This window comes from Cygnus olor, chromosome 12 (assembly GCF_009769625.2).
Source record: "Cygnus olor isolate bCygOlo1 chromosome 12, bCygOlo1.pri.v2, whole genome shotgun sequence".
Taxonomy (NCBI): Eukaryota; Metazoa; Chordata; class Aves; order Anseriformes; family Anatidae; genus Cygnus; species Cygnus olor.
In genome coordinates this window covers 11,165,257-11,185,022 of record NC_049180.1, presented here as the reverse complement: position 1 = coordinate 11,185,022, position 19,766 = coordinate 11,165,257, and the positions used below count along the sequence as shown (strand labels likewise).

Here is a 19,766-nt window from a genome sequence, read left to right as displayed (position 1 = left end):
GATGTCTTTTTTCTTCTTTCTAATCTTCTGTTTAAGCATGCAGGCTTGATCAGTAGGAACTCCTGTTGATTTCATATGTTAATGTAAATCTGTGACTAAAAATGAACTCTTCAACCAGTGTAAGATTGTTTCACGTCGTCTTATTTGCCATATTTTTTTCTGGTTAAGCCAAACTGCTGTATCAGTCTTTCTGCAAGGCTGAGATTGCAAAGTGATGTCAGTACTGAAACTAAAACCAAAGCTGCATTTTTACAGCTCTCACTGTCTTATTTTTTTCCTCCATTTTTCTTCTTTAATTCTTGCAGAAATTAGGATTAAGCTTCAAGAGAAGCTTGTCCATTTCAACAAAATTGTTCAGAAACTATCATCTGAATGACGGTCAGATAAAAATGTTTTTTTTTTTTTTTTCCCAACAGAAAAAGATATTATTAAAATAGTCTGAATTCAAGCATATTAAAAGCCAGATAGCAGGAATTTTCACCTTCTCCTGCATCTCTTACAAGGACTTCAAAAGTATTTTTCATGGTAATTGTGGTATAGGACTAAGTAAATTGATGTTTCTATATCTATCGATTGCAGATGCCTAATTTGGTATCAAATATTATGTAATGTAATTCTGTGTTCTCTAGGCTTGATTATTTTGAAATTAAGATACATAATTTTGCCACTCCTGTTTTTCCAGAAGCGTCATGCAGACTATTGAAATAGCTAATGTAAAAAGAAAAAACACTTTTTTGGGGTTGGGGAGCAATATCATATATGTTGCTAATTTTTCCACTCAAAGTGAAGTATATACCTTTCACATTAACTGCAGCCTAGAATTTCCAGACAAGCAAAAAAGGAAATGTACAAATCCTTAGGTAGTTTTGGTGGAAAGATAATGGAATATGTCATCTTTAATTCCATGTTAAGCAAGGTTTTACTTAAGATTATTTTTTCTTTTAGAGTTTTTAACTAAGCAGCCAATTCCTTGAGTCAGCCTAGAATTTGTATTTGTAAAGTTTTCATTTGTTGAATGGAGGTCTTAAATTTCTGCCAGTAGCTTGACCTTAATTAGCTTTTGTTTCCTTATAAAAATCAAGATTTTTGTTTGAGAGATTAATTCTGGGATGCTATAGGCTTGTTTAAGGACTTGGAATTTTACCAGCAATCCTTCTTTTCCTGAGCCACTCAAGGGAAAAAAAAAAAAACAAACTGACATTGAGTTCAAGGATTCTCCTGGTGGTTTTTTTTTTTCTTCATGGACAAGAGAAATTATGTTTTACAGCCATGGGAGAAGATTCCTTCCCTCTCAAATACATATGTAGATGAAGAGATCAAGGAGTTCAAATTCCAAGGGGATGCAGAAGCAAACACTCTGTAGGCTGGTCCTGTCTAAATAGTGTAGTTTGAACCTTTTCAAATAGTGTTTACCAATTATATCATAAAAAGTAATTTTCAACTTTAATTCAGGAAATAACAAGAACATGGTGTATAAATGTAGCTTTTATTATCATCAGTCACTAATAATAAAGGTTAATGTTTGTTAGGGTTGGTATTTATTGCTTGCAGTAATGCACTGATTCTGCTTTGGACTGACAATACTTATGCAAATGGTGACAACTGTTCTGACTTGCAGGTTTTACTTGGAGCTTAGCAGTATCTCAAAATGGATACTTTCCATTCTAACCTTGCTACCTAACAGGTTACTTCATTTTTATCAGAGGAATGGCGTGTTTACTTGCACTTGCTCTTCTTTGAATCCTACCGTTAACAGATGTGCTTTAAGAAGGTATTTCACTCCTGCCATCCTGCAGGCATGCTGCGAGTGGAATGTAAGAAAACAGTCTTTCTGAATAGCTGTGTCAACTGGGTTGTGCTAACATTGGCAAGATCTTTGCATCTTGTGGCAGTCAGCTGCAATGGCTGTCCATAGAGCTCTGTGCTTTGCACTTGCAGCTAGAACACCTCTGATATCACACCCGTGTTCTGGCTGCTGCTGCTGAGCAGCGCTGGCACGGCATCAAGGCTGTCCCTCCAATTCCTGCCTCTGCGAAGGCCATTAGGCTGGGCATGGGCAAGAGATGGGGAGAGGACACAGCCGAGACAGCTGACCTAAGCTAACCAAAGGAATATTCCATAGTGTATGAGGTTCTGCTGAGCAATAAAAGCGGTGGGGGACTGGGGGGTGGGAGGTGAACTCCTGTTAGGTTGTTAGGAAAGCATCTGCCTTCCCAAGAAATTGCTATGTGCATTGAAGCCCTGCTTCCTAAGAAGTAGCTGAACATAGCTTGCTGATGGAACTGGAGAATAATTTTTATTCCTCCTTTTGCTTCTGTGCAGCCTTTGCTTTTTTTCCCCCTTTCATTGACCTGTTCCTTATCTCAACCCACGAGCTTTCTTTTTCATCATATTTTGTCCTTCCTTGTTCTGTTGAGGAGGGGGAGTGAGAGCAGCGTGGTGGAGCTTAGCTGCCCATTGGTTCTTAAACCCCCACATCAAGGGAAAGATTAGATGAGTACATAGCTCCTAATGCCCATAGTGTATATATATATTTTGAAATACCAGCGTCTTTTTCCCTTTCCCTTTTCTAGTTCTTTTAGCAGTATATTTGGTTTGGCCCCAATGACAAAAAAGTAGAGAAAAAATAAGGCTTGTTGGAAAGGTCTTTAGGTTTGCTAATGATAGATCTGCCTCAACATGTTTTTGATTAATATAAAGCTTTTTTTATTATGGACATAAGCACAGTAAGTACAAGAGATTCCATAAACTTGTAAATGCTGGGTGTGTCATTCTGTCCAGAAGAACATGAGAAACCAAGGAGTCTTTTTTCAAGGATATTCTAAAGGTGTTTTGACATCCTCTGAAGAAAACTGAGCCTGACAGGATCTAACTAGGTTTTTCAGAGCATTCAAACTTTTATCTGTGTTTCAGAACCAGTTCAGAATTAGCGAGTTCCCTAATACGAAGATGCCTCCTCTTCTTTTTCTGTTTGAGGAAAATAAAACCTCATCTTGGTCTGCTTTTCAGGTCTAAAATTCAGGCTGGATTCCACTGGTGTTCTTTCAGGAAGGGAGAGGTTACTAAATGCCACTTAGCTTTGGATGAAATGAGAAATTATTACAGTAGGGTGTGACACTGTTTTCTGGCATCTTAAGTTCTTGCAGAAAACATTGCAAGGCACTTTATGAATGTGCTAGATCAAAATTTAACTGCCCCATACCAATTTTTGTTAACAGGGTGTCTTTGAGCAGTTAACTGTATTTAAAATATCTCCTTAGGGGTTGGAATTAACTGAATGGAAAGAAGTTGTTGTGATTTAACCTGGCAGGCAGCTCAGCACCACACAGCCATTTTCTTCCCTGTCCCAGCAGGACGGGGGAGAGAATCAGATAAAAAAGTAAAAGCTTGTGGGTTCTGATAAAGACAGTCTAATAGGATAGGAAAGGAAGAGAAATAATAATGGTAATAGTAATAATAGTAATACGTACAAAGCAAGTGATGCACAGTGCAATTGCTCACCACCCACTGACTGATGCCCAGGCTGTCCCCGAGCAGCAGTCCTCCCCACCCCAACCACCACCCCATGTAATTGTTCAGCTGGACATCATGCATTATGGAGCATCCCTTTGGTCACTTTGAGTCAGCTGTCCTGGTTCTGTCCCGTCCCAGCTCCTTATGCACCCCCAGCCTCCCCATGAGGAGGGTGGTGTGAGAAGCTTAATTGTCTTTGACTTAGTGTAAGCACTGCTCTGCAGCAATTGAAACATCAGCGTGTTATCACTGTTATTTTCATCCCAAATCCAAGACACAGCACCATACCAGCTACTAGGAGGAAAATTAACTCTATCCTAGCTGAAACAAGGACAGAGTTCTGCAAGGCTTTTTCAGTTGTTTGGTTCCTCCCTGCAGACTGACCTTGATTCTGTGTGGTAAAGGAAAGAAGAAAAAGCTGTGTTGTATCTGTATAAACCTATTATATTGTTGGTTTTTTTTGGCTTGTTTTGTTTCCTGTGACAATGAAAAATCACAGGACTCTTGAGATACCATGTATCAGTCTGTTTAGTACAGAAACATCTGGAGAATTGCCTTTTTTTTTTCTGAGAAAATGAAGTTAGACTGATGACCATAAAATGATAAGTAGGTGATCTCTTCACGCTAAAAGAGTGGCTTGTAAGAGTAAAGAATTTACTTGCAATCCTGTGCAAGGAGGCTTATGTTCTCAGTGACCTTAGTGATTGTTTACTCTTGCTAGAAGACTGTATGAAACCCGTCATCTAGATCAAGCTAATAGTTCTTCCAAGAGATTTAAAAATAAGCTAACACATTTTAAAACAAGCAAGTTAATCTTCTTCCTGTGTTCCAAGAAGCTGTAAATTAAACTTATTCCTCAGTGAATTCTTCCTCTCCTTAGTGTGAAGGCTGTTGTAGCCATACTTGTGGTCAGTATGCGAAGAGGTGCAGTATGCATCATTTGCTCTAAATATTCTTCTATATGCATGTAATTCCTATTCTAATAAATTAATTAAAGTTAATTCGAAGAGAATTAAGTAAAACACACAGAATGTTCAGTATTTATGGAAGTGATGAAGTATGCCTGTACTAAGCAGAGATAATGTTAACTGTGATCTACAGAGCAGCTCATTCACAAATACCTGCTTTTTGTTTTAATTAGGGCAATCTAAAAATTTAGTTGTTAGCACTAATTATTGTGTGATGCATACTGTTGCGTATGATTATATGGAGTGCCGTACAAGTTTTGAGCCTGAAAAGTACATGGAGGCAAGTGAGCTAACTCAATTCTGGAGCGTTTCCAAACTTCTGAGTAATTTTAAATAATGGAGGTACAAGTAAACTTTTATATGTCAGGATTTAAATGCTGATCAGATGTCAGCCAATAGTACCATAGAGGAAAAAAAATGTTCATTCAGTTTCTTGTTGACTGTTAAGGAATAATTAAGAATGAAAATGAAAGACTAATAGTTTATGCGCAGTAAGCATTTGGTAAGGAGGCACTTCCTTCTAGAGATAGTTACCCACATCGACTTTTATATGTGAAACGATGCTTTTTAGACACTCTAAGCCTTTCCAATGTTTGTCTTCTAAATTATTGTTTAGTTGGATTATGGATTAATTTTAGACTGTTTCTATGTGACATAGCATTTTTAGAGCTGTTTGAGTTCTTCAGTCTGCTTGTGTGTTCCTGATGTGCAGTTCTGCACTGAGGGGTAAATACGCATTAAGAGATGGTGTATTTTGTCAGGCAGTTTATTGCTTATGTTCTTGAATTTCACCCTATAGGTCTGAGTACCTATAAACCATGGTTTTTAATGGATCTTACTCTGAGTATGCTCAGCCATGTGTTCCTACTGCTGTAGGGAAGGCTCTTTCTGATACTTTGTCCTTGGTAGGTAAACACCATTTTTCTGCTGTCATTGTGATGGTGTGAGATGCTTGGCACAGAACAAATACAAGTCTCTCAAAGCTACATCTTAAAACCATGCAAAAGACACATTATTTTGTTTCCAAGATCCTATCTTGTTTACTTACATTTTTCTCCTGGTATCTTATATCACAGTGAATTATGGGACTAGAATCAGAATCACAGAATCATCTAGGTTGGAAGAGACCTCCAAGATCACCTAGTCCAACCTCTGACCTAACACTAACAAGCCCTCCACTAAACCATATCACTAAGCTCTAAATCTAAATCTTTTAAAGACCTCCAGGGATGGTGACTCAACCACTTCCCTGGGCAGCCTATTCCAATGCCTAACAACCCTTTCAGTAAAGAAGTTCTTCCTAATATCCAACCTAAACCTCCCCTGGCACAACTTGAGCCCATTCCCCCTCATCCTGTCACCAGGCACGTGGAGACTTCACTCTTCTAATATACTAGAGAGTTAGGCAATACGTTTGTTAAAGATTTTCAGCTGTGTTGTGAAATGCAAATACAGATCATGTTAGGATGTTAACAACATCTTTTAGAGCAGACGGGCTGCTCAAAAGGTATTACAATAAAGTAAAGACATAACTGAAGTTTTTGCTGATTCAGTAAGCTTACATAACAAGTATAACTATTTAGATAAATTTGAAGGGTTTTAATAATCTCAGTATGTAGATGTTTTTTCTTGGCATCATAATTATTAATTTCAAAATAAGTGTTTACTGTTCTTTCAAATAATAATCATTTCACGTCTTTGTGGTGAATCACAGAATCACAGAATTGAAGGGGTTGGAAGGGACCTCGAAAGATCATCGGGTCCAACCCCCCTGCCAAAGCAAGTTCCTTAGAGCAGGCACCTGCTCGAAGGAATATCCTGATATATCAGGATATATCCTGAAATTCAGGATATATCCAACAACCACTACCAATAAGTAAGTAATGCTGTATGTTGTGTTTAGGGACAGGTTTGATTTCTGACGTTTCTGATATATAAATCTGAGTTTAATTTTAAATTTATCAAAACCAAATATTTGATGTGTAAAGAAACTTTTAAGTACTATGATATGAGATCTTCAGATTGTGTATAAATATGTTGAAATTAATTTAGCACAGGAAAAAAATCTGAGCTAAAAAAATCGGGAGATGTCACTTACTGAGAAACCACATTTTTAAAGGTAAAGAAGTCCTCAAAGTGCGTCTGCTCTTTTGTACTCAAGCTGATGGATACTGTAGAATTTTTTATCACATTTGTTTCCATTAGGTTTGCAGAGTGGGATGAGTGCTGAGGTATTCTAAGTGGCACATCTGTGCCTATCCAGCCAGGGATTTGTAATTCCAGAGGAAAAACTCGTAGAACACTTGATTCAGTTTGTCCATATAGTGGCATGAGTTTTTCATGGTGAAGAATTTTAGGAGGTTCTCTCTTCTGAGCTATTGAAGAGTAATGTTCTAGCTAGAAAGATGCAACATCTTCATTGCTTAAGAACATAGGAAGGGAAAAGATAAGCAGCTGGGTCTAAATGACTTCTGAATCAGCATATGTCCAGTTATTTCAGGAAGGAATTACTTGATATTGTATACAATTTATAGCACACTTTCTGGTAATCATTGCAAAAAACCACACTGAAATATCTGCATGTCTTCTGTTTTACCTTGAGTTAATGATAAGCATTTCAGAGTACCTGACATCAACATCTATAGATAATACTTTTCTTACCTGAAGCTTCCTCATAAGCTATATATTAGAAAATGAATGACCCGTGGTCCCCAGGACACTATAGGGCATGCTTATCTTAATGTGTATGAGCAGCAGAATCTCTCTGATATCTGTACAATAACTGAGGCTCCGAGTATATGATACTCTGCTCTGAAAACAGAGTAGTAATGCCAGTATATTTTAACAATATTTGGAAAATGCATCTGAATTGCTTTGGTTTACCTCAGCCTCTCCAGTGTTTTTGTTTGTTTGTTTTTGGAAAGGTGGTAGTAGTGTTTGCATTTCAATTTATGATCAGGTTATTTGATCCAAATACTTCCTAGGGAAAATAACGCCTTGTTACAAACAGAATGCGGTCTATAAATGGAGAAATTAAACTTTAATGTGACGGCATTTTTACAAATTCTGGAATTTTCTCAGTTTCTTGATAAGAATTGAAGCACTTTCCCTTTTTATACTTTGTTTTGTGAAAGGATAAATTGGCATGGGAATAAAATGGTCAAATAATTTATTTAGAAGAGTATGTGTTTATTTGAGTAACTACGAAACAAGGCCGAGAAACATGATTTTAAAACATCACAAAGTCCTGTGGTTTTTTTGTTTGTTTTTTTTTTAGGCACAGTTTGCTTTAATACTCATGTACTAACCAAACTCATTTACTCGATTATGCAAAGTTCCAACACATTCACACTTGAGTGTGTTTGGAACTTGTTTCTGATTACAAGGTGATGATTTACCTAGATCAGGATAGCTAATTCTTCATTTCAGCACTTTAAGGATGCATAAAGCTGTGGTGCTTATGCAAATAAGAAAGATTATTCTGTTTGTTTCTTTCTATTACTGTAGTGTCGGGCAGTAACAGCTATGGCACTGGACTATGAAGGAATTTGTTGCAGTGAGTATGAATTTACTAGTCAGACTAAATCTGGTTTTATTTCTCAAAATAATAAGCCAAATGGATAGGGAAGAATATCAATTTTAGAAGGGCTTTTATTGGTGAGACTGCCTTCGTATTTTCACCAACAAACTGGGGTGGCAAGGACTAAAAAATACATTTTAAAAGTCTGTAATGGAGTAGATGAAAATTAATTGGAAAAAGTGAGGAAGAAAGAATTAGTGACTTGCTGTCAGGCTTGGAAAAGTTTTCTCCTTGCAGGAGTTTTTCCTGGGTCTGTTCTGTTCACTGGTCATGTTTATGTTGCAGCTGACAGAAAATACTATGAATATACAGATTAGTGAACAGTACAAAATAGGGAGGATGTTGTAATGCAAAGTAAGAATTCAAAATCATCTTGAAAGCTTGGAAAATGATCTTTAAAAGTAAATAAGACAAGGAGGACTGTGACAAGGTGCAGCGTGTAGACAAGAGTAGTCAACTGCACAGGTCAGGGATGGGAACAGCAGGTTAGCAGCAGTTCTTGAGGGAATTCAGTGCAGTGACTGGAGAAAAAAACTTCCATATTTCACCAGAAATGGTCATCATTGTGCTGTTGTGACAAAGACATCTGTGTGGTACGTGTGATCAGAACAGGAATGCAAGCTGCAAAGCACATATGAAATTATTTTGCTTTGGATGGATGGTTAATAGAATCTTAGAGAGAGGAAGGGAATAATCCTTTCTCCATGTCCATGGTGGATAGGACTAGAGGTCTTGCACTTAAACTGAAGCAAGAAAGATTTACCTTAAATTTTCTTTCTAAGGGAATTTTTCAGTGATTCTAGATTTTCTGTTGTGTTGAAAACAATACCTAGCAAAGGAGGGAATTTGGAACAAATGGATTCTACTGAAAAAGCTTAATAAGACATAACAGTTTGAATCATGAAAAGCTTTCGTGGTTGCTTTGTTGTTGCTGATAGAAAGCATCTTGAATGGTGTGCTTTTTTGTGTTTTTTTTTTTTTTTTTTTGTTAATTCATGTCTGTGAATATTGAGCAGGATTCACAGCATACGCTTTGGTATGTACAAAGTGATTTCTATGCAAATCATGCAAGCTGGAGAGGTAAAAGTAGACCTTTGTTTGTCTATTTGATTGCTGTGGGAGGTACAGTTTTCAAAGGTTTACAATATCCATATAGTGTCTATGAAGTACATGGTAGTAGTTGAAATTTAGAAAACAAGTACAACATAAATGTGTGATAGAAGGCTTCTGTCATCTTCGGGATTTTGACTTAAAGGCAGTTGTTTTACAGTTTTTTGATTTTGCCTTCAATACTTTTTCCCAGTGCTGTTTTCTGTCATGAACTTCATCCCATTACTTAGTTTGCCTTGGCTCAAAGGTTACTGAAGTAATTTATTTCCATCCTTGGATGTTAACAGAAAAGTGAAGAATGATTACAAGTTTTGTTACTTCCGTAGTTTTCACGTGTTAGTTAGAGAAGAAATCTGGAACTTTGTATTTCCACGAAGCTCCCTCCAAAGAGGACGAACGGTAGATGTCAGATTTTTAGTTTTCTTTTGGTTTAGCACCATTACATTTTTGTGCATAGTAGCAGGAGTGGAAACAAACTGGTCAATGGCTAGTATTACATACTATTAGGGAATTAAAAACAAGTTGGAGTGGGAGTTCTCTTTCACTCTGTGGAGAAAAGGTAAAATAATGAGATCCTAGTAGTTAATTGGAGGTCAAACTGCAGTCATGTCTAACAGTGTAAGAAGTAATATCTTTACATTTTGCACAGATTATTAAGCTGTTGAGTTTTTCTTTTGTGTTTTTTGCCCTTTTTTTTTTTCCATTTAACTACCTACTCCGCTGAATCAGGGTGAACGTGGCCCTCCTGCTTTGTTGGTACAGGTTAGTTGTGTGTTCTTTTACAGGTGCTAGCCAAAGAATTTTTACCAGTTGTGAGGTGGTATGTGATAAACATAAATGCAAAAGAAGCAGCCAGCAGGTGTAAGGTACTTTGTTACACAGTGAGTACTTTTTCTTTATGTAAAAGTATAACATCTCTTGCTACCAAAACAGAAATTGGTAGACATTGATACCATATTGAAATCAAGTACTGCTTTTATATTATAACCCTTGCCCATTTTGCATACTTTTTCATGCTCTTGTTTTTTATACCAGTACTCAGTTTAGTAGATGTTCATTTTTTCTTAGCTTATCCTGTTGTAAAGAGCTCAGTGTAGTGGAATGTGGCAGCTTTGGATTTGAAGAGCATTCAAATATTAAATGATCTATGGCCATTGTCATTATCTCCATTCATAAGGATCACAGGCTTAGTAGGAGCAACTCTGAAAACTACAATTTTATATACAAAGTCCGAAAAAGAACAACAGAGTTCCTACTACTAAAAACTTTTGTGGCTCCAATCCATTTGTATAGTAGCAGCGTGGCAGCAACCCCTAAGTAGGAGCAGAGTCCTGTTGTTTTATGCACTGTACAACTACATCAAAGCCCTTAAAGATACTTTCTCCTGGTTGGGTTGGGTTTATGTGGCAAGGTATTTTATCAAAGCAGTTCAAAGTGTGCTTCTGGTAGGAATTACAAGATGATCAAAATCATATGACTGCTGGGGAGGAGAATCAATAAGCATTAAAGTGTTCAGAATACTTGTACATATATGTATGCAAAATGATTACAACAGTGAAGATGACAAAATGTAGATAGACCCACACTTGTTGTGAAAGTGGTACGCTTCCTTTTACCTTTGATTTTCAGACCACAATTAATCCTCAGTTAAAAGAATCTGATACTGTTTTAAAGGGAAGAACACATACCAGCAGTTATTTCTCATTGGTTCACGTTCAAATCTTACCCTAACTTGACTTGTTTGCTTCTGACTTGTATAGCTCCTCGCCTTCCTATCTTCTTGTTGACTACTGCAACGTGAAGCTAATGACCATGGAGAAGAATCAATCATTTGAAGCACGAGGTAGCCAGTGTCGGGGAATATCAGTACTCCAAGTGCATAATAATGCAAGTACGATATCTCCCCTTCTTCCCAGTGGCTGCAGAGACTCGACTTCCATACTGTTTCAGAGAAAAGGAGGTAAGGAAAATCATTCTAACCTTAACAAAGTCAGGTGTGCATTCTTTAGGAAGAATGGACTTCAGATAATCATTTCTATGTTAATAAGGCCAAGTAGCATTCCTGGGAGGGATGGACTTCTTAAATATCTTGTTAACTGTCGCAGTTGACGCTGTGGTGGGGCCTCTAGGAGTGGCACACCCAGTATTATAGCTCAGACGGGAGATAGAAATGAGAGACTGCTAGTTTTTGGCCAAAGGGAATGTCCCTTTTGTTAGCATGAACTTCTTAGTCAGACCTCCCAAACGTTAATCTTCCACCACACAATGTTTTTGTTTTGTTTAGTTTTAATATGACTTTAAGAGGAAAAAGGAACAGATGGTAGTCATACTTAACAGTTAAAATAAAACTGTGTAATACTGTCTTGCACGGTCACTTCACGTGAAGTTCCTGGTTGCCATACCTGAGATCTGCTGATTCTGCATTCTTAAGCTGATACTCCACACCCTTGTGAGAAACATTTATTTCTCTGTTCTTGTCTATTATCCCTTTACTTATAATCTGTCTGTTTTTCCTGCTCCTTTACAAAATAAAAATAAGTTTCAGAAGCACTGTTGGTATCAATCGCTTCCTTGACAGGAATATATGTTACCGTTTACACTTTCCAGCACTAGCATCTGATTCAATGATTGTTTTATCATGGTGTAAAAACATTGTTTCATTGATCATCTTTATGGAATTAATTTGTAATGAGAAATTAAGAAGATAAGGAATGTCTATTAATTACAAAAAGATGGATCTTGTGTTTCTGTGACAGCATATATTTGGTATTGATAAACAAACAAGTTCTCAGTCTTCCACATGGTAATTTAATTCTAACCTAGCCCATTTAAAACCCTTTTTTTCTGATTTCAAATGAAACCAAAGTTTTCTGTAACTTTTTTTTGTGAGTTGGCTTATATCAAGGCTTCTGCTGGATAAATGCCGTGTTCTAAGGCAATATATGAAAAAAGTGTGCTCCACTTATATTCAGTATGTGAAATAAAAGGTCCTTGTATTGGAAGTTAAGTTCAGCCCATCTATCTTTCATTCAGTGTCTGTGTTGGTTACATTGCATTTTCCTTTGGTTCAGGCTGAATTTATTTACCTAATCCAAGTTGCAATAAAACGTAACTTAGCAACTGTGTTTATAGGTATATTAACCTAAGGACAGAGTGAAGGAACTCTCTTCCCAGTAGTAGAAAAAAAAAAAACAGTTTTATTGAATTCATATTAAATAAAAGTGTACACAGTTCTGGTAAGTAGAAAAATTAGGTGTTCTCTGGCTAGTTGTCACGATTCTGTGCAACTTCAATCATCATTCTGAAATACTACCAAAACTTCTCTCAGACCAGTTGGACAGAAGTCTGCCTAGGTGGTACCTCCAGATAGCAGTTAGTGCCTTCGTGATAAATATTATATTGCATGATAAATAGATTAAGCAGTGACAGGGAGGAGACGCTGCATTTTGTACCGTATTTGGAAAGTCTGACAATCCAGTGTCAATCAACTTTTTACACTAGATAACCTTTCACTTTTATAACACCAATTTTCAAATAGCATGTAATTGCATCTCATTTGATTTGTAATGGCAAGTTGTAAAAGTGCTTAAAGCTTCTTAACCGTGTTTGTTGTTCACATCCAGAGTTTAGCATCTACCTTGGGTGACTTTTACAGGCACTTCACTTCAATGCTGTTGATGTATGTTTGGGGGAGCATGTTTTACAACTTAAAAATGCGTCTAATTTTTAAGTATTTTTTTTTTTCAAAATACTGATAAATCTCCAATATTGATTCGTCGTGGGTCTACCTTACTGTGAATGAAAATGCCTCAGGAAAGCTAAAAACTTTCTAGTCCCTGACAGTCACAGTATGTATTCCTTTTAGTATTTCACTTTTTCAACTCTTTTCATTAACTTTGATCAAAGTTGATGAGATGCTTCATATTTCTAATGTTACAGAACTGCTGGTCATAGATTGTGTTGTTAAATTTTTCTGGTTCCATTTAGGTTTTTGTTACAGAAATGAAGCAACAAACAAAAAGCTAGTCCACAAAATTGCATGTGAATTCCAAAATGAAAGTCATACTCCATATTGCTTCAGTATTGATGTGCAGTATTGTTGAAAAACATTTATTATGAAAATAAAGGCAAATGTGTTATCATACTAATCTAAGGACTAGCATTGCTGCAGAGAATGCTCTGGAAAAAATAATTCTGGCTTCCTGCAAAGCTACTGAATTGGAAGTGAGAAAGACCACTCAATTTGGAGGGAGGACTGCATCCTCTGCCAGGTTCTTATCCCTTTGGCAAAACTACGATAGGAAACTTGTTGAGGCCTGGGCTCTTTTAAATCTACTTCGTGGACAACTGTGCATTCAGGCACCACAAGTTGTCATGAGGATGTTTCTGTCCTCTTTGCTTCACAAATATTTCCGTCCATGAGAAAACAAGATTTTTGGCTGGCAATTCAATCTAAGAACATCCTTGAAACACAGAATGTCAGGATGCTTCATCACCAGCAAAGAGAACAGACAACACCGTTTTTTTTTTCAACTTTGGTCATGATCTATATTTTATTTGACAGTTTGTGGAGAAACGACTGAAATTTGGCCTTTTAATTAAAATATATAATATATATGAGACATTATCTCATGGAGGTTTTCTCTTTTCCTGTTCAGTTTATTTATAGCACATTCTATGTGCTGTTTCTGTGTTAGAACTTCAAGCTAAATCATTATTATTTTTTAATTTGTTAACTATGTACTTGTGGACTTATGTTAATTTAGAGCTGTACCACATCTTGCCTGAATAAGGAACAGCCTTTTCTTTAAAAAATGAAGTTAAATTTTAGCCTGGAATTACGCTAATATTGCTGTAGCTGGAGAATATCTTGCTGTCATTTTGAGGACTCTTAAAAAAAAAAAATGAAGAGGGTAAATGTGTGAAGAGGCTACTGCATTGTGTTGTTGAAAAAGTCAAATTCAGGCACATAGTTCTCTGTTCTTCTGTGATAATCCTATCTTTGGTGATATGCTTTAGGCATCTTTATTCTTATCACTAAGATTCTTGGTGAATTTCATTCTTAGTAGGTGATGGTTTCACATCACAATAGCTAAAATCATGTCTATAAACCAGGTCCTTCTGAGAGACTTCATCCAAGTATGACTCGTGAACTGTGACAGTATTCCACATGTCGTTTTTTCCCAGAGATTTATGTAAGAGTTCTCTCATTCTCCTGTTTTCTTTGGATGTGGATTCCCAAATGACTTCAAGTTCACCTTCCACTTTTCTAGGAAAAAAAATGAACAGCATTCTTAATTTTAAAACCACTTGTCTGCAGTATGTAATTACAGTACATGCATAAGCAAATTATACGATGTATGTATTTAGATGCTTGAAATGTTCTGATTGAAATTAGTGTGTTTTTTTTTTTTAAAGGCCGGTAAATATAATGTTAAGAGAGGACGTGATCAGGAAAAAGAAGATTCTGACCCACATAATGAGTTGGATTAAGTCTACCCAAAAGAGCAGTGCTTGTGAGATTCAAATATTATGACTGTCTTCGAATCAGGCTCTGTTGTGACTGCAATTCTGCTTCCTGTAATAGGTATGTTTCTGTAACACATGCGCTTTTCTTCTGCCAGATGCCAGGAGTTCTGTATCTTGTTCACTCAGAGGCTAAAAAAAAGTCTGCTCAAACAGACGGTCAGTTCAGATTGTGCTCAGCTACATGCCTCTTTGTGGAGGCCAAACAGAAGCGATGTCAACTTTTGGGTTGTTTTAGTTAGTGGTGGTGAGTGGGGATATGAAGGACAGTCCTGAAGGCATTATGTCATTCTTTGTATGCTAATTTCTCTGACCGCCTAAGCATAAATGAATTCTTTATTGTTCTTCTCAAGAAAAAGGTTATTTGTGAGCATGGCAGCTAACGCTGTTTAATAATGCAGTATATTCTAGCCACAGACTTTTTAGTGAGTTATATCTGGTCATGGTTAAGCATTTGGGTTTCCTCTGACTCACTTCTAGTATACGTCAAAATACAATTTAATCAGAAAATTGAGATCGCTTGAAGTGAAAAACAAAAGCATTGCATGGAAAATGAGCACACATCTTAACACTGTAGAATTCTGCTAGCCCTTTACACAAATTCTCCTGAATAGTGAAAGTGAATACCACTTTCTAAAAATGAGAAAGAAACCTCTGTAAAACATAAACGTAAGATTCAGTGCTGTCAAATTACATTTTTGGCAAAAGATGTGTACTAGCAACTGTATAATCAGCACTTCTTATAGGATCCTTCAAGATCAATTACACTTCCCATTGAGAAAGAAGTGGTAAAAAGTGGCCTTGAAATAGTAGTAGCTCATTCTGTGTCTCACCTTATGAGTGGATATAAAGACAGAAATCAGAAAAATACCTTACTGAAAAGGCATTAGGATTATCTTCATCATATTGCTTGGAATGAACTTCAGGTGGTAGTGGTGATCTTAAGAATTGAATTAAAGCAAAATAAGGTAGGTGAAGGCAGTACAGTTGCTAAGAGTATCCCCGAGACTCTGCCCAGGAACACTTGAAGCTACATTAATGATTTGGAGCTTTCCATTTCTGCCAGGTCTCTAAAAAGCTAATTGAGAAGCACTCTCTCATTTTTCAAACATCAAAACTGTAGCTGACTTGGTTTTCAAGAATTGTACTTCCTGTTGACACAATGATAAGGGTGTCTGATAATACTACCAATTACTCAGTATATGCTTCAAAATACTTTACAAAGGCAGCTATTCTCAGCTTATATTTTGGGGGATGTAAGGCACAAAGAGTAAAAGTTGTATGATTGAACTTCCCCTGCAAGCCATCCTGAGATTTACCCTGAGTTTGCTTATCTACTTTATAAGGTCAACACTCTCTTTTTTAAAAAAAACTTGTTGAATTGTTAATGCTCATATGATCCTGAGGGAAAGTCAGAAGTAAAAAGATAAAACCAAAGATCACTGAATTCTGAGTTGTAGTTCAATGTTGTCAGCAAGGCTGACAAATGGGACAGGTATGAGACCATCCAAGCTATACTCATTATCACTCTACAAATACAGTTCAATAGCAACCGCATCAATTTTTGAAAAAAAAAAAGTTCAAAGAGAGGTTTTAAAAGCACCAATGTGGTTAGAATGACATCAGTATCAAGAAAGCATGCATATAGAAGAAATGGTGTATCTGAATGCTTCTTGGAGGATTAATTTTTAAACAAAGCTGACGTGCAGAATCTGAAAGTGTTTGCTGACTTTCCTTTGGACTGAGCAGTCAAATCATGTTGTTGTCAAGGAAGCATATTGCAGATAATCCTTGCTTTGCACACAATATACTACAGTCAGAAGAAAGTCTTCAGTGTGGCATAATAGACAGCTTTTATAGTTCTTTTTTTTTCTGGTGAGCATCTGAGGAACAGCAGTCACAGTCTAATTGTAGTTAGAAAGGTGTGGGGTTTTGTCTCTGCAGGTTTTTGTTTTAACATTCTGACCCAATCAAAAGCTAAAAATACGTTCTGCTTGTGTTGGGGAGGGGTAGTCTTTTTGTCCTTCCCACAAAAATGAGTTTGTATATGTTTTTAGTATTTCTGCAACTATATGCTTAATTTTCTCCATCTGCTAAATGTACATTTTCATTTAACTTGTATTGTGTGTTATTTAGAAGACTTCCAGTACTACATACTGGTTTTTTTGAAGTTTTCCAGTGTTTCAGCATCATTCTACTTACAAACCTTGTAGAGCTTCACAAGAGCAATCCTACTTTGTTAGTCAGCAGATTAGAGCAGCAGTGAATCTGTCACTGTCTTAGATTGCCTTTCTTATACTTTGAGAAAAAGCTAAAGGTTTAAAGGATAACCTTAAGTATATTTTTTCTTGAATATAATTTAAAATGTGTTCATGTTTCACTTGCAAGCCGTACTGGCACATATAAGTACTACCAACAGTTAGAGAACAATCATAATGCAACTTTTAATATATTAGGCCATAAATGTAATTATTTGAGATACTGTTGTTCAACATTAGGAATGCCAATACAAATCAATAGGTTTTTGAGCTCTATAGCACAAATGGCATGCCTGGGATGAAGTAGCTTATAGTACAGCTTGACTGCTGTTCATAGTCTTATAAAAATCAGTTAAATGTTGTTTTTTTTCATTCTGAAAGTGACAAATCTGTAACTTGTTAACAAAATGGTAAGGTAGATTCAAAAGGAAATCCATCAAATGTGTACTCATTAGATTCATTACTTTACTAGTAGTCTAAAATCTGTTGAGGCGGGAGGACAGGAAAGTGTTCAGCCTTCAGTAGAAGATGCTATTAAATAACTAACATATGTCTTGATTATTTTTAGTCTCCTAAATCATCAGAGACTAGGCTCAGATTGGTATTTTTCATACGTATTTTCTTGATATTAAAAAAGTTGTAAGAATAAATTTCTCCTTCAAAGGGTGTTTTTTGGAGTTGAGATGGATGGAATTAAGAGTATTTCAGCATTTTCAGTATAGCTATAACAGGAATGAGAAAATAATATACTGTTTGAGGCTCTGTTGGAAAACAAGAGCTTTCTGCTGTGCAGAGTTGACTGCCCCGACCCCGTTTTTCCCTGTTATATCTAATTGGATTACTTCTGCCTATGACTGACATACCTTTTTTGCTGCAGCACTTCATTAAGGGTTTCCTGTTTGTCTTCCAGCAAACGCTGCAGGTGCTTCAGTTCTTGCTGGTACTGAGCAGTCTTCCCGGCAAATTCTTTCTCTTGCTCAGTCATTTTGAGACTGATATCTCCAAGCTTCCCAGCTGCTTTCTTTTTATAGAGCTGTAAAAATTAATAGGAAAAATGTGATGACAGCAGAAATAAGAACAACTTACTACCAACAAAAGAAGCTGAGAGAGAGTTAGCAGTTTGATCAGTGATGCCTTGCTTAAATACATCAGGTAGGTTGCTTATGTGTATGTTTTTTTTTTTTAACCTATTTGTTAATTTGAAGGCATTACACTTGTATTTTGCAACCTGCCTTGGGCAGGGACACCTTCTACTATATCAGTTTGCTGAAAGCCACATGGTGCTTACCAGTTGTCCAACAGTGATATTTATCCATGCATGCTATAAAAAAGTGTGTTCTGTTCTTTAATCTTAATACTAAGAGGTAGAACAGAGTAGCTTCATGTTTTAAAACATATTACTGTTTCACGTAATAGTTCATTCTGTTTACTGATGGCACAAGTCATTTATGCTTATTGGCAGTAATAACCAAATATACAGGTCTAGTGCTTTCTGAAATAACTTCTCCATTCAATTACATAACCATATGAGGAACTGAAAAAATAGGGCTTGTCAGGTGTTCTTACACATTTCTATGTGCTGCTTTTCTCTTGACAGAAACAGACATTATCCAATAACAGCTTTTTTCCTGTGATTACAAACATAGTGCTTAAACTGTTGTTATACGTGCAGAATGTGATGTCTGACATTGGCTATAAGAATTTTTTGGGATGGAAGCACTCAATAGAACTGCAAAATAGTTTGTGATCCTTTTCACAAATGTGTCACTTTGGAATTGCATTTTCTGAAGGTAATAGTAATATTGTTGGCTTGACATGCTCGTTCTTCCTCTGCCAACTGAAGCTGAGCCATACGTGCAGAATGGTTGCAAAATCAGTGCAAAGGGCAATAGTGCACCATTTCCTAGCCTAAGGATTAAAACATGAGACTAGATGTGAGGGATACATAGTTCTTATCTTGTTCCTAGGAACGTTTATAACTAAGTTGATGTAAAATGCATAAGCAGCAAAACTTCAGCAGGATGGCTGACCCTAGACTGCTCCCTGCTCATTTTGGGGAGCTGAGCCAGGTTGGGGTGGTTCTGGGCACGCAGCTACAGGCACTGACAGAACCTTTGCAGCAGCTGCTATATTTGAATTGTTCAAGACAGTCTTGTATTATTTTTTTCTGAAGTGCAACAGCGAGTAGACTGATGGAGATTACCATTTGCAGGAAGAAGGGGATAACACAGCTGGAAGTGGTACTATTTTTCCTCTATAGCTGAAATGGGTAGTCTGCCCAAGGTCATGGCACTGTAGGAATATAGGAAGCAGCCAAGATGAGCAGTGATGATGGATATAGCAGCTGGGACTGAAGAGGACATAATTTACACTCCTATAAAGTAATTTCAAAAAGGTATGTTTTGAGCACCATATTTCTTTTATACTATGTGTACTGAATTACTTGGCAGCTATTTATGTTGTTCACATGAACATTTTTCCAGTATAACTCTTGCTTTAAATAGAGCTGTTAAGCTAAATGATTTTCATCTAAAGTAAAACTAAATAATTAGGTGTGAACTAATTTTTTGGTTATATAAAAACTTTTTTTTTCCTTTATAGTTTAGGGTTTCTGAAGTTGCTATGAGTCAGAAGTGTTCCTTGTATTTTCAAAAAAAAAAAAAAAGCAGGAATACACTCTAGATAAAAGAGCCCTGTGTACAGAGACTTAAATAAATCTATGGTCTCATGAAGTTAGATCCAAAGCATCTTTCCCTAAGCGCAGATTAATGTTGATAGGAATGCTGTGAAGAAGCACCCTTGGTTCATTCA

At 36.6% G+C, this 19,766-nt stretch overlaps 1 protein-coding gene and 1 long non-coding RNA gene across 2 annotated transcripts in view; one reads left to right on the top strand and one right to left on the bottom strand.

Moving 5' to 3' along the window:
• Positions 1-9,033: 9,033 nt before the first annotated feature.
• On the top strand, positions 9,034-16,043 carry LOC121076858. Its single transcript, XR_005823761.1, has 3 exons — positions 9,034-10,052; positions 10,932-11,131; positions 14,590-16,043. It is a non-coding gene; the product is annotated as an uncharacterized LOC121076858 (long non-coding RNA).
• Positions 12,352-19,766, bottom strand: part of CEP89 (centrosomal protein 89) — a 27,251-nt gene continuing 19,836 nt past the window's right edge. Inside the window, exons 18-19 of the mRNA XM_040571481.1 lie at positions 17,819-17,988; positions 12,352-14,440 (exon numbers count right to left, since the gene is read on the bottom strand). Coding sequence (XP_040427415.1) covers positions 14,209-14,440; positions 17,819-17,988 — 402 coding nt within the window. The 3' untranslated portion in view covers positions 12,352-14,208. The remainder of the gene's footprint in view (positions 14,441-17,818; positions 17,989-19,766) is intronic.